Source organism: Chelonia mydas, chromosome 6, assembly GCF_015237465.2.
Source record: "Chelonia mydas isolate rCheMyd1 chromosome 6, rCheMyd1.pri.v2, whole genome shotgun sequence".
NCBI classification, from domain to species: domain Eukaryota; kingdom Metazoa; phylum Chordata; order Testudines; family Cheloniidae; genus Chelonia; species Chelonia mydas.
In genome coordinates, this window is record NC_051246.2 from 104,431,920 (window position 1) to 104,447,804 (window position 15,885).

The 15,885-nt window shown below is 39.5% G+C and overlaps 1 protein-coding gene across 15 annotated transcripts in view; it reads left to right on the top strand.

Moving 5' to 3' along the window:
• The window catches only part of UNC79 (unc-79 homolog, NALCN channel complex subunit), a 150,642-nt gene that overhangs the window by 69,314 nt on the left and 65,443 nt on the right, over positions 1–15,885 (top strand). For 12 of the 15 annotated variants that reach the window (XM_043549113.1, XM_043549119.1, XM_043549109.1 and 9 more), the window contains 5 exons: positions 838–903; positions 6,685–6,971; positions 11,221–11,403; positions 12,312–12,474; positions 14,493–14,645. In XM_043549113.1, coding sequence (XP_043405048.1) covers positions 838–903; positions 6,685–6,971; positions 11,221–11,403; positions 12,312–12,474; positions 14,493–14,645 — 852 coding nt within the window. The remainder of the gene's footprint in view (positions 1–837; positions 904–6,684; positions 6,972–11,220; positions 11,404–12,311; positions 12,475–14,492; positions 14,646–15,885) is intronic. The other 3 variants (XM_043549107.1, XM_037900872.2, XM_037900873.2) reach the window with 1 other exon arrangement.

Below are 15,885 nucleotides of genomic sequence, written 5' to 3' on the forward strand. Positions count from 1 at the left end.
ATGTATTGCTTACTTGGACAAGAACTAGAGGTAGCTTTTGGAAAGTGATTCAGTTATTACTGATAATTATTAATTAATACGTTTTGTCAATTTATACAGCACTATACTATATATTGGCACTTTTCAAACAACAAATTCTTTGCTGCAGCCATTCTATATTTGCAGATTTCCTTTAGCAGTATAATAATGTGCATACAAAACATTTTTATAACCATCTTACATGCGAGGAAATTGATTCTCAAAATCCTCTGGGTTGCATGTACTGTAAAAATATATATGATTAGAATATTTTTAATATGCTGTAGGAAAAATGACAATTAAATCTATTTTTCATTTTTAGAGGACTTTACAAATATTAATTAGTCCTGTACTTAAAAGATACTTCAGCCACACTTAATATCCCCAACCTGTATAATATAATACTTGTTAAAATTAACCTGAGTCATCGGTGCCAATGAGCTGCTAAAATTAATTAGATTTTTTTCTCTAAAATTAGTAGAGAACCAAATTAAAACCAAATTTATTTTGCTTATAGTTTTCTGTGGATCTTATGTAACTTTTATTGATTAACTCTGGATCCTGCACGAGTCCTTCTAGTTTAATGACTCTTGGACCAGAAAAACTGAGTAATAAAGGAGACTAGAGTTAAGGGATAGAGAGCATAAAACCACAACTCCACAAAAATCAGTCTTCTAAAATGTTACATTCACTGCATAATAACAATTAATACATACACTTGAGAACGCTCTTAGATCAAACTCAGCTTAATGCTGAGCATATGTTGAAGTTTAAGTTGTCTCTATTGATTATTTAAACAGAATTATTCTTGGTTTTTAGCTGTGAGGTTGACCAGGCATGAACAGTCTGCTCCTGCACTTGGTGGAACACCAGAGCAAACGCCAGGTGGGTACTTCCTCTGTTGAAGAGAGGGGTGTATAGTGGATACAGGAAGAAGGGAGGGAATGCTATCTCTTTTATTGGATCATGGTATAATTTGCATCAGGCACTAGCTAATCAAAAAGGTTCTTTCTTAAAATGTCGAGTGCCAGAAGAAGGAATAATTTTGTCCTGCAAGTTGTTGTAAATTATATACTCTTAGTCTATTAGTCTGTCTCCTCTTATTGTCTCTTGTCTTATACTTATTATAAACTCCTTGGGGCAGGGACTGATCTTTTGTTCTGGGTTTGTATAGCACCTAGCACAATGGAGTCCTGTTCAATGGCTGGGGCTCCTAAGTGTCACTGCACAATAAATAATAATAGTAATATTATTTGCTGGTCTGTGTAAATCAGTGTGCAGAAAAATAAAGTCCCAACTACAGGGTCTCTTCATGTCCCTTTCTTCAGGACTAGCTTTATTTGCTAAAATATAAGCTCAAAACCAGAACAAATCAACTCAAACTACTGAGTGATAACCTGCTAGGCCTTCCCAGTTTCAGCAACCTGGGAAGGGCAGGGGCACAAGCTTGCTCGATGCTAGCCTCCTTTGAACCAGCACCCCCTTCCTTTCATAGCCCCATGCAGATCAATCATGTGGCAGGCAGAGACTAGGTGAGTCTTTGCATGCCAGAGAGCCTTTACACTTTGTCACAATCTGATAACAGGTGTGATACGCAGGAGTGTTGGAAGTGACTATTCTTTATTCTCAGGCCCCAGTCACCTGGCAGAGGTCAGGGTTACCAAGGTCAATTTCCTTGTCACATGGGAAGTATTAGCCGCACATTACCTAACTTACAGTATTGCCAACTTTCATGATTGTTTCAGAGTAACAGCCGTGTTAGTCTGTATTCGCAAAAAGAAAAGGAGTACTTGTGGCACCTTAGAGACTAACCAATTTATTTGAGCATAAGCTTTCGTGAGCTACAGCTCACTTCATCGGATGCTGTAGCTCACGAAAGCTTATGCTCAAATAAATTGGTTAGTCTCTAAGGTGCCACAAGTACTCCTTTTCTTTTCATGATTGTGTTATGAGTCTCATGATAGTTGATCTTATTCTTAAAGACTCAACTTCTGGATTCAGGTGATTATGTGAGAATCTCAGCTTTGGTTTTAAAAAATTGGAAGTTTCTAGCCCTCCTGATGGTGAAGAAAAGCCTTAATAATGACCTGAATGCATCCCAAAGGCTTGGAATCCTGCAGGCAAAAAGAGTCCAATGTTTATTATATTTAAAAAAAAACTCATGATTTTTGGAGGCTTGACTTATGAATTCTTGCGGATAGTGATACTGAACTTGACTGATTTTTCCAAAGAACCAATATAGCTCCAAATACTTTCTGCACATCTGCTATCAAAAAACACACCTCTCTCTTAAACGGAGAAAATGTAGAAGTAAAGATTTGATCCTTGTCCCCATCCACTCCATCATTTTAGGTTTAAACCTGCAGTCCCAGCTCAGTCAAAACTCCTGTTGAAATCAGTGGAGGTTCTGTGGGAATCAAGGAAACAGGATCAGGCCATTATTAATTCTGTTCAGCATTCCAACCCACTTTGTCACAGAAGGCAGGAATTCCACTGAGTGGCTTCTACTGAAAGAGAAAGAGATCACGTTTAGTATGAGGCAGTCTAATCATGGTTTGGGGTTTCATGATATATTTTGATAGGTCATGAGGTAATTTGAGGGTGAAAGGGTCTCAGATTAGAATCATAGAACTGGAAGGGAACTCAAGAGGTCATCTAGTCCAGGCCCCTGCACGCAAGCCAGAGCTAAGTATTATCTGGACCATCCCTGACAGGTGTTTGTGCAACCTGCTCTTAAAAATCCCCATTGATGGAGATTCCACAGCCTCCCTAGGCAATTTATTCCAGTGCTTAACCACCCTGACAGTTAGGAAGTTTTTCCTTATGTCCACCTAAACCGTCCTTGCTGCAACTTAAGCCCATTGCTTCTTGTCCTATCCTCAGAGGTTAAGAAGAACAATTTTTCTTCCTCCTTGTAACAACCTTTTATGTACTTGAAAATTGTTATCGTGTCCTCTCTGTCTTCTCTTCTCCAGACTAAACAAATCCAATTTTTTAAATCTTCGCTCATAGGTCATGTTTTCTAGACCTTTAATCATTTTTGTTGCTCTTCTCTGGACTCTCTCCAATTTGTCCACATCTTTCCTCAAATGTGGCGACTAGAACTGGACACAATATTCCAGCTGAGGCCTAATTAGAGCACAGTAGAGTGGAAGAATTACTTTGTGTCTTGCTTACAATACTCCTGCTAATACATCCCGGAATGATATTTGGTTTTTTTGCAACAGTGTTACACTGCTGACTCATATTTAGCTTGTGATCCACTATGACCCCCAGATCCCTTTCCGCAGTACTCCTTCCTAGGCAGTAATTTCCCATTTTGTATGTGTGCAAGAAGTTTAGTCTCCAAATCTGACATACCTTAGAACTGTTACAAACTGGTGGGTAATATCGAAATATCTGTTTATTAAATTAGATCAGTTGACTCTTCCATATTTAAAACAAATAACAAACCAAATACCACTCAAATCCCCCAATAGTCCTTGTTTATGAATTGCCCTATAATAATGGCTAAAAAAGCAGACATCTAGCCAGTAGGAGGAGGACAATGTAATTAACATACGCCGGGGCTGATCCTCAGTGGAGCTATGATAATTTACAGCAGCTGAGGATCTGCCCCCCTGGTTTCCCTGATGTAGTTTACAGTGGCATCATAATGGATGCTGATAACAGAGAGAAGTACCAGATATGAGATTTTGCATGCTCATAAGAGCATAACACTAACTCTGGAGAGTGAAAGCTCAGAAAAAGTCCTTGGAAGTATCCATTAACTCATGCCACGACTGTATACCCATTGCAAGGCTGAATATTTCCTTATCTTCAAGTTTCTGAAAGACACAGCTCAGTAAGCAAAAGTAAAAAGGATAATTTTATCAGATTCCTTACTCATTTAATTGTATGTGAAAGTTTTGGGGTAGATTTAGACCCACATTAATGACTCATTCAGTTTCATAGTTATATTTTTTAATGTTATGGAAAAGTCACGCAGAATTTAATAGAGATGAAACCAGTAGGGGGCTAAAGAAAAAACTGTAAAATCTTCTGAATGAGATTGATGTCCTTTTTAGAGAAAGTATTCTATAGAATTTAATAGAGAATTATATCTCTGCTGTGGAATTGTTTGGAAAGGTTATCACTCTCAGTTGAATTCTAAAGGACCAAAAGGGGTCAGGGATAAGAGACACAAGGTGGTGGAGGTAATATCTTTTTTACTGGACCAACTTCTGTTGGTGAGAGAGACAAACTTTCGAGCTCCCCAGTGCTCTTCCTCAGGTCTGGGGCCAAATTTGAATGAGAGTGGTGCTGAGACCGTGTGCCAGGTCACAATGCTTGGAGCGTGGAGCTGGGAGCCACTGCTGCAGCCCTAATTCATACCTGAAAAAAAGAGTGTGAATTTGAATTATGCAGCACGTACTTTATTTTAATCAATATGTAAACAGGTTGTGTTGGAATTACAGTACATTGCATTCTCTACCAACACTTCTGCTTTATACCTTCACATATTGTTAGTTGTAAAAAAACCTCATACTTAGACGTGCTGGGCAGCTGTAGCTCCTATTGACTTCAGCTGGAGTTGTAGATACTCAGTACTTCTGATACTTCATCTCTAGTGTGAAGGATCTCAATAATAAAGACCTGTTTAGACATATGGTAAAATGTAGGATGATATTTCATGGGCCAAATAAAGGGGCCCTGACAGGTTAAAACAGGTGCACTGGAACAGTTTGTATAGTGGGGGTGCTGAGAGCCATTGCACCAAACTAAACCTGTATATGATGAAAACCACTTCAAGCCAGGAGGTGCGGCAGAACACCCTGCACACCTAATTCCATTACCTATGCATAGGCACCGACTTTCTAATATGCCGGGGGGTGCTCCCCATGGCTCCGCCTCAGGCCCTGCCACCACTCCACCCCTTCACACAAGGCCCCACCTCTGCCCCACCTCTTCCCGCCCCTTCCCACTCCACTCCAACCCCTTCCCAGAGTGTGCCTCGCCCTCGCTTCTCCTCCTCCCCCCAGTGCCTCCTGCACGCTGCAGAACAGCTGATCACGACGGGTGGGAGGTGCTGGGGGAGGCACTGATTGGTGGGGCTGCTGGCGGGAAGGAGGCATTGGGGAGGGGGTTGGGCAGGCATTGATGGGGCTGCCGGTGGGTGCCCCAGTACCCACCACTTTTTTTCCGTGGTGCTCCTGTGCACCTATGAGTTAGAAATCATAAGGGTTAAAAATATTCCTTACCTAAAAATGTTGCTGAAAAGGTTTTAGATTATGAAAATGGAAAGAATGTTATAAATCTAATTTACTGTTTGTTCTTCTTGCTGCTTGTTTCCTTTTTGCATTCAGTCAGAATGGACAATGATGCTCAGTTAGTCAATTTCCCTCTTGTTCGGATTGTCATGCAGTACTGTTTGGGTTGCGTGCACTGCAGGGGAATGATCAAATCCAACTTCTTTCACTGGAAAATAATAATGACAATATTTGTACTAAATATTTAACTTTTGTAAAACCATATATATGATATGATACTATAGTATACTACAGTATAAGCAACAATTTGGCTTAGACTATCAGACAGCATACTTAACACACTCTGTGTAGATTTTAGGGATTTACTTAGCAGCACTGGATGATAGTTAGGGTCTCTGCATTCCTTTGGAAGCTGTGGCTTTCCTGGATAAACCTAAAGTGGCACAATCTATTCAGGTAAATCCACTGTTCTTCTGTGTCTGGAGAGAAGTATGCACTAAGCATGTTAGAAGGTGAATCCTTTATTTTCTATTTGATCAAATGCAGGATTTTCCCTCTCTCTTATCCTCTAAAGCAGTGGTGGGCAACCTGTGGCCCGTATGCGGGCTGTATGTGGCCCATCGGGGTAATCTGCTGGGGGGTTGCGAGACAGTTTGTTTACATTGACTGTCAGCAGGCACGGCTGCCCGCAGTTCCCAGTGGCCGCAGTTCCCCGTTCCCAGCCAATGGGAGCTGCAGGAAGCGGCGCGGGCCGCAGGGACATGCTGGCCGCTGCTTCCTGCAGCTCCCATTAGCTGGGAATGGCAAACCGTGGCCACTGGGAGCTGTGGGCGGCTGTGCCTGCGGTCGGTCAATGTTAACTGTCTCGCAGCTCGCCAGTGGATTAACCTGATGGACCATGGGCCTCAGGTTGCCCACCACTGGGATTTTTGGGGTTTTATTGGGATTACCCTTAGCTGGAGTAAATTTTGTTCCATTGAAGTCAATGGAACTATGATGAATTACACCAACTGTGGCTCTAACCCATAAAATATTAATCTTCTTTTGCTCACAGTAGTGTAAACCAGGAGTAAGGCCACAGAACGTGGTGGAGTTACACTGGTGTGAACAGAAATCAGAATCAGTCCCATACAGTATGACTGTTCACTGAGGACGTTTGAGGAGTTGAAAGGCTTTTGACTTCAACAAAATACGGAGTTAATTTCGTATACCTAAAGTACCTAAAGGCAAGAATAGATTACTGCCCTCAGAAATGCATGCACAATTCCTACTGGCTTCACATGTGTGTATAGGGTCAGAAGTGAGACATTTAGAAGTGCATATAGGGTCAGAAGTCTCTTGGATAGATGTCTCTGGCCTGATTCTTTATTGCCTTGCACTGCAATCATTCTCATCAGTGTCTTTCTTGTGCTGATAGGACAACCATCCCCAGAGAATGACAATACAATAAAGGACCTGCTTCCAGAGGATGCTGGGATTGATCATCAGACCGTCCACCAGCTGATTACTGTGCTAATGAAGTTTATGGCAAAGGATGAAAGTAGTGCTGAGTCAGATATCAGCAGTGCTAAAGCCTTCAACACAGTGAAGCGCCATCTGTATGTCTTGCTTGGCTATGATCAACAGGAAGGATGCTTCATGATTGCGCCTCAGAAAATGCGCATTTCAACTTGTTTTAATGCATTTATCGCTGGAATAGCACAAGTAGGTGTGATTTATTCTCACTGGGCATATGTGATCCAATGAGCTGGCACCAAAATACCTCACCCAGCCAGCTACCGTTGTCTGGGGTTCCTGAAATGTCTGCAAGGCAGTCTCCTTTACAGTGTTAAAAATGCTGGTTGAATGATCAGTAAACAAACCTGATACCTTAGATATATGCTCTCATTGTAATAAGTGGATGAATTTGAGAGCGAGAAGGGCTGTGTTGCTTGTTCACCCTTCAAAACGCTCAGTCTAGACTTATGAAGTGCCTTTCCTAGTGCTATTGCTTTGGAGAAGGAAGGAAAGTGGTTAAAGACAGAGACTGCAAGTTAGAATTCATGGGTTCTATGCTCATTTGCACCATAGACATGCTATATAACCTCAAGCAGGTCAGTTTTTCTCTCTGTGCTCTAGTTTCTTCATCTGTAAAATGGGGTCCACAATAATTCCCTATCTCACAAGGGCTTAATTAACTCACACTGGTAAAGTGATACTTGGCTGAAAAGTGCTACATGGTTGCAGAGTATCATTATTGCTTTTGATGACAAAGTCTTTTCATTGCTGCCATGTTTCCCCATAGCTCCTTATTAAAACTCCCTGTTACGTGAACTTTAAGTGAGAAAAATGGTCAGTAGTTCAAATAACCATAAAACATTAAAAATGCCCAATAAAGATGCAAGAATTTTCATCGGCTTTTTTGTTATACACATTGGAGGAAGCACCCATTTTTTCCAAAGCGGGGTGCGATGGATGAATCTGTAGAAATTCACATGCAGCCTCAGGCAAAACATGCAGACATTTGTACATGCAGATCAGGTCCATGTGCACGTGGGCAGTTAGATTAGGATGCATTTGTACAAACTGCACACCAGACATATCAAGATGCAGTCACAGTGTTTTGTTCCTGATTTACCTCTTACTGTGGATATATAGTGCTGTATATGAAAGGAGGTTCAGGTCAATTGTGTTGTGTTGAGCTTGAAGGTTCAGAAGGTGGAAGTTAGACAGTAGAACCATAACCTAAATTTTCCAAAGTAACTAATAATTGTGCTTGGCACAATTTTGGGGTGCTCAACTTGAGACACGTTTTGAAAGGCTTGATTTTCAGAAGTGCTGAACACACACTCTCTAAATTTCTGGTCTCTTTAAGGTGTCTCAGGTTGGGCTCACAAAAGCACTATTCACTTTTGAAAATTTAGATCCATGGGTGGAATCCACTGAAGTCAGTGGGAACTTTGCCATTCACTTTAATGGAGCCAGGATTTTACTCCATGTCTTTAGTGTGAAAATAGTCATTTTGAATTTGTTTTATGATTTTTTTTTTTTTTACTTCTGATATAAGGGAGCATTCTGTAGTGTAGGGAATCTCCTTGGCTGTTGGAGCCACACTCTTTATTGCAGCACTGGCATTTGCTCACAAGAAGAGGAAACTTTGTAAAATACAACATTAACATAACACAAAATTTATAAATATTTACTTTCTGCGGCCAGTTCTGCAAATGGTGGGATTGGATGAATGTGCTGGTTTATTAGCTTTAACTTTCCTGAGCTTAAACTTAGAAGGTTTAGCTCAAGAAAACATTATTTCCAAAGATTATTGTTAGTATTCAGCTCCTTACACCCTAATATTGCTGCTTTGCTATTTTTATGTAAGATAGATACCTTTTGTTCCTTGCAGCAAACACTGAAATAAGATTATGCAAGGTAAAATCATTTTGATGTTATCCCACCAGGTGGTGGTATTGGACAGTTCTTTTTGGAGGAAAGAATATAGCACAAATGGGCCTTGATAATACTTTGTAAAACTGTGCTTTAAGTCCTATGGTTGAGCTATAGTCAGGATATATAACTTTAGACTTCCGAAATCTTAATATAACATGTAGAAAAGTGCCATTGGCTTCAGGGCTTGTCTGAAATACAAAATGGACTACATTGAGACACCTTGTTATTACAAAAAGAACAGGAGTACTTGTGGCACCTTAGAGACTAACAAATTTATTAGAGCATAAGCTTTCATGGGCTACAGCTCACTTCATCGGATGCATAGAATGGAACCTATAGTAAGAAGACATAGATATACAAAGAACATGAAAAGGTGGAGTAAGAGGCTAATTAATTAAGAAGAGCTATTATCAGCAGGAGAAAAAAACTTTTGTAGTGATAATCATATCAAAAGTTTTTGTTCTCCTGCTGATAATAACTCATCTTAATTAATTAGCCTCTTACTCCACCTTTTCATGTTCTTTATCTATCTATCTGTGTGTTCCATTCTGTGCATTTGATGAAGTGGGCTGTAGCCCACAAAAGCTTATGCTCAAATTTGTTAGTCTCTAAGGTGCCACAAGTACTCCTGTTCTTTTTGTGGATACAGACTAACAAGGCTGCTACTCTGAAACTTGTTATAACACAGTTTGTTCTTACCTGTGGTGGTGATTTGGTCAAAACATAGTATACTCATGTTACAGAACCATGTTATAGCCTTGTTGCAATCAGATGTCAGGCTCTCGGACCATATATGAAGATGCACTATATATTCATCTGACAGTTTATGTATATTGGTAGATAGACAAGGTGGGTCTCATTAGCTCGACTCAAGGAATGTTAAAGTAATAGAGAGACGGAGACAAGAACAGGAAACTCTGCATAGAAAAGCCTAGTCAGTCCACTTGTGCTGGAGCTTGGGAGCTAAATCTTGTGTTTGTATATACAGTCCTGTCTTAGGGCTTTGCTACTTTAATGAAAAAATGAATGTAAATCCCAGCAGTGGGTAAGTTTGGAAAATAACGTGTGTGTGTGTGTGTGTATAGGGGCTGAGAGTGAGGTGATTAGTCCACCCATTTATATGTGAGGAATTGCTAAGCCAAAATATTTAAAAATCATAAGTCAGGCCCACAAAATCATATTGACTTAAAAATCATGAGGTTAAAAAAACTTGGATAATTTTTATTAGCCTCCTGATATTGAAACCTTTAGAGTTGACATTTTCAAGCTTTTCTCTGCAATTATGAGAGCTAGAAACTTTTTTTTTTTTTTAACAAAGAGATATGGGAGTCTTGGCTGATTACATGACTCCAGGACCTGGGGACTGAAGAAAAACACCTAATATCAAAAGACTCATGCTAAGATCATGAGAGTTGGCAAATGTAGCTGGTTACCTAACATGGGTATAAGTTCATTTTGGTCCTGTTCGTCCATCCATGATCACACTGTCTTATAACACAAGAATGACCCAGCATGATATATTTTGGTGTATGAGCAGGCCCTGTGCACACTACAGTTCAGACTGTGCTAGCCAGAGCTGTTTTTAAACACCCCTCTTGCTAACACACTTTCCCCATCTAGCTAAACAGGGTCTAATTACAGGATGAACCATTTTACTAGATTTTACATCACTGAGCATTTTTGTTTGGAAAGTGGTTTATAACATAGGCCTTTGGAGAAAAGTTTCAAATGTGCCTAAGTGATTTAGGAGCTTATGTGCCCTTTTTCAAAAGTGATCCAGGCACTTAAGAGTGCATTGACTTTCAATGCTATAAATGTAAAGTTGTTTTAATTGAACAATGTATTAAAAGAGTAAAATGTGCTTGCATCCTTCAGTGCTAGGATGGTATTTAAGCAAGAGATGTGCAACATTCAGTTGTTTATGGTTCAAAACCTATTTGCATGGCTAACTGATCCCCCAAACAATTTTTTTTTGCATTGCCTCACAATATAACATGACATAAAGGGCCAGTTTTTGCCTTAATTTGCTCTTGTGCCAACCTGTTGATAAATATTATTGTAACTGAAGGTGGAATTTGATCCGCTGAGCTATGTTTTATAAGCAAGGCTGCACTCATCGGTTGCAAACTAGGCATTTGTGTGCGTGAACACACATTTGTTGATGCACATCCTCAATTTCTACCCACCAAAAAGGTATTTAGCAACCACAGCAAACATTGATACGTATATTGTCTCTGCAACTTAATTGGGGAGGTTTGAAAATTTTGCCAATAGTGTGTTTTGAAATGATAAATAACATAGTGGCCGTGTTGTAGTAAATGACTCATCAGGCTGATACCATGCAAAGAGCTAACAAAACAGCAAACTTCCTGAAAGCTTTCTAGGTGATTGTGGAAACTCCCTGCAGGCCCTTATTTCCCTTCACCTTCCCAGTATTTAAACTGCTGTTGTCGTATGGCAATTGGTAACATATGTGGAGTTGATTTTCTTGTCGGTGCACTAAAATCTAAATGAATATTCATTTCAGGTGATGGACTATAACATTAACCTGGGAAAACATCTCCTTCCGTTAGTGGTTCAGGTGCTGAAGTATTGCACTTGTCCTCAACTAAGACATTACTTCCAGCAGCCTCCCCGCTGCTCCCTCTGGTCCATCAAACCTCACATTCGGCAGATGTGGTTAAAGGCGTTACTTGTCATTCTTTACAAGGTTCGTTGTCTTGAAGGAGTGTTATCTTGAAATTCACATTTCAGTCTAAATTTTGTTTCAGGTGGTGCCTAAACCTACTAAACCCAAAAGGGATTAGTGGGAAACATTTTTCTCTCTTCTTTCAGTTTGTTTACTTTGTGTATTTAATTTCAATTTGTGTAAATTAGTTTCACTGTTTACCCTATACAGTCAACAAGCTAGTCAGTTTCTCCCATTGTTGATGTGGTTCTTTCATCTAACAGCCTGAGCAAGAAAAATATTTTTGAATACAGGAAAATGGGTTGTAAAACCACAAAACTGGCAGGTGGACTCAGTTGTAATATCTGATGCTACTTTAAAAATTGACTAAATTTTAAGTTAATAGTGTCAATTTAACAACTGGAGTTCTTAATTCACATAATGTTTTTATGTGAGTTGTAAAGAACATAACTTCAGTAAAGTGCCTATTGGAGCTGAGATCTGAAGCTTTGACAGTAATTTGACATACAGAACACATGGAGAAATACAGAACAAAATGGAGAAATTGGAAATCAGTGAAATAGCAAATATTTTGTAAATAGGTCTGGTAAGACCTCTTGAGGTATCCTTAACAGCCTGCTTTATCATATAAAAACCAAGGAAATAATATATTAAACTATCCTCATAGGGAATCCTTCAAAATGTTTTATCTATAGTTATCTATAGTTTCTTTTTATAAAGCATTCTTTACAAAGTGGAGGAATATTCCTGCTTTCTAGGATGTATTTAGAAACATAAGATCATAGGAGTGCCAAGGGCTACCAGAAGATAATATGCTTGGCCAGTTCTATATTATTACCTCAATATTTATTCAAGGGAAGGGCCTACTATAGACAAATCAAGAGGCAAAGTTAGTTTTTAAGGTAAAATCTTTTTATTTCACTGAATAGTATCCGTACAGAGACTGTGACATCAGCAAGATTGTGCTGCATCTGATCTACATAACAGTCAACACGCTCAACGCCCAGTACCACAGCTGCAAGCCGCATGCCACCGCCGGTCCTTTGTACAGTGACAACAGTAACATAAGCCGATATAGTGAAAAGGAAAAAGGTATTTTAAATATTTAAATTTCTGCAGTAGCCACTGATTTAATTCATTAAGCCGTGGGTGATGAGGGAGTGTGATCTAGCAGTTAGAGGCAGGACTGAGATTCTTGGATTCTATTCCCAGCTTTTCCTGTCTGCTCTATGGAAGGTGAGCTAGTTTTTCTGCACCTCACTCTACCAGTTATGAAATCGGTACAGTAATACAGGGGCAATGTGAAAATTAGTGTTGGAAAAGTGGTTTGATATCCCTGGATGAGAACCTATACAATTGCAAATTTTATTATTCTATTATAAACCAATTGGATAATTTCTTAGAGGGGTTCTATTGATGATAAAACATAGCTGCCTTTTAGGGAATTTGTTACTACCTTCTTACCTGACAAAGACTCTTCCTGGTGTGCAGCAATCTGTTTTTCTTGCATGAGAAAAATACTTACAGAAGGGTCAAATTTACCCTCAGTTTCTAAAACCTTTCATTTACTGAGTGTGGGCTGGATACCTAGAGTTTATCCAGTGTCACTGTGATTAAAATCTACTCAAGACTTTTGTGAAAGACTATCCCCGCAGGATAAAGGACAAAACGAGTAAAATTAGAATGCGTTTTCTGCCCACTCTGTCATTTTATTTCTGTCAGTACCTTTTCTGCTTTGCTGCATGTTGCTTAGTGCTTGGCATTTTGAAAAGTTGAATGATAAACGTGTCTGTCAAACAGAGGTCCAAATTCTCATTTACACTAAGGCTACTTTACACCACTCTGCAAGTGCAAAGGGGCCTTCAAATGGATGTGAATTCTATATTTTATATTTACCACAACTTGACGACACCTTTATGCTGCTAGGGCAGCACAAAGCGGCCTTAGTGTTACTGAGAACCAGACTATTTTGTTTCTTCAGATGACTCTGGACTAATTTCACCATCTGTTTGTCTTTGCCTTTATCTGTACAAGTAAGTTATAGTGACAGGGAGAACTGGCAATATGCCAGCCTGTAAAATGGAATCACATTTGCTGGCTGACATTTAGTATTTCTAAAAGATGTCTTTAATGGATGTCTAGATACTTGTGGCATCATGGTCTAGGAGAATGGGCAGTTTGTAAGGATTAAAGAAATCCTGAGTTCTAATCTTGTCTCTGCTACGGACCTAGACCCACTGTGTGGCCTTGGACCACACTTCATCTCAGTTTCACCTTATGTAAAGTAAGGAGAATACTACTTACCTACTATGCTAGGCTTTTGGGAAGTGCTTTGCAATGCACAAATGAAATGGTTTGTATATGGACAAACTGTTACTATATTAGCACAGAGTATTATTATTAAACTGAGGGATGAATCTCATCCTGTACTTACTAGTGTGGAAGAGCAGGAAGGGGGTACAGGAAGGTTTTTCCCAAACCTGCAAGAAATAGGCCAGGATCATTCCATAGTGTTTTGGAAAACTGAAGGGCTGGCCCTCTCCCACATCCCCAGGGCTGTGTATGTGTGTTGTCTACAGATTAACAGTCATATTTAGCCTCCAATCAGCTAATGCATATGCCAGTATCATCAGCAAATGCTAGGCAGGGGTACATTTGCTCCTGCTCAGAGGACCAGCAATAGGAGTAATCCTATCTCAGTCAGCAATAGTCCTGATGCAGAGGATGCATTTGCCCAGCATCCACTATCTCTCCCAACATCTCTGCTGTACTTCACTGTACTAGTTGTGACAGGACTGCTGACTTCAATGGAGCTGCTCCAATTTATGCCCGCTGAGGATCTCACCGTATACTGTGCATGGTGAATGCTACAACAAGCACTAACTGCTTAAAAAAAAATACTGTTCCTTACTTTTCAGACCTTAATCGTTCAAGCTGCAAAGTGTGTTTTGAATGGTATTACCATGATATGGGTTTCTTTACAAACCTGTAGAACGTTTTAAATTTTCTACTTTAAAAACTGATGTGTAGCAGCTGAGGATTTGGTCCGTAGGCTCTGTTTCTTGTGCAAGGCCTGACTCTGAGGAGTAATAATGATTTTCTTTCCCGAGCAGAGGAAGACAGTGTCTTTGATGAATCTGATATTCATGACACCCCAACTGGACCCTGCAGTAAAGAGTCTCAGACATTCTTTGCAAGGCTGAAAAGGATTGGTGGCAGCAAAATGGTGAAATATCAACCAGTGGAGATGAATGCCCAGAGAAGTATGAATTTTTGTATCAGAGTTAAGTTGTGAAGAAGTACGATAATCTGCTGCCTGTAGCATGCTAACACCTTAATTTATGTATACTTTGTCCCTATGCATCATTTGAATATTCTTGTTCACACACTTGTAGGAGTTTGAGTTCTCATTCTCTGAAAATCAGTACTTTCCAGAAGTAAGGCCTCTTTAAGGCATCTTATGATGTTGGGCCACAAAATCAATAGTTTCTTGTTAAAATGTGACTCTATAATATATAGAAATGCTATTTAAAGCTCAGTTTGAGCAGTTTCTAAATTTTTCCTCTTCTACTAATGGCTAAACTGGAGGTGGTTGAAAATTTTCAGTTGAAGCTTCTCTTTTGACAGAAGTTGGCTTTTTGATTAAATGGAAATATTTGTGGAAATAATGCCAATGTTGTTGAAAATGTTTTGGTTTTTCATTGCTTAAAAAAAATCAGTTGTTGTTTGCCCAAACCTGAAAAATGTTCATTTTTCAGTTTTTTGGTTTTAAATTATCCTTTTTTTTTTTTTTGGTAGCAAAAAACTAATTTTCTGACAATCCCTAGGCTAAACATTTGGAGTAATTTTTCCTTCTGTTTTTGGCATTGGGTTTCCAAGGCAGAATGATCTATAGTAACAGTAATGACAAGGGCTCCTTGGTACTGCAGCAGTGCTACAGCAAAATAAAATATTTCTAAAACCACTTTCCTCTAACCTATATGCCATATACAGAATACAGGGAGGTATGGTGTAAAGGTGATATTGACGTATGTTTTGGGATGACCCATATAACTACTGGGTGGCTTCACCACTCATAAGTAATGCAGCCGTCCCACATGGATTCCAATAAAACCTTTTCACCACACCATCTTTTATTCAATATATAGGGCCGAATAGACCCTATGAAGGGCACATCTGGTGGAAGCTGAGAATTTGCTTTTACAATCTAATGGTCTGAGTAAAAAAGAAAAGGAGTACTTGTGGCACCTTAGAGACTAACAAATTTAATGCGTCCGATGAAGTGAGCTGTAGCTCACGAAAGCTTATGCTCAAATAAATTGGTTAGTCTCTAAGGTGTCACAAGTACTCCTTTTTGCGAATACAGACTAACACAGCTGCTAGTCTGAAACCAGTCTGAGTAAAGTGATCTGGGCAGTGGCTTTTTCTTTGCCTGTGGCAAAATTCTTTGTAGTGTGACTCTGAGATGAGAACAAAAATCAGATGATTTTGATTGAAGATTAA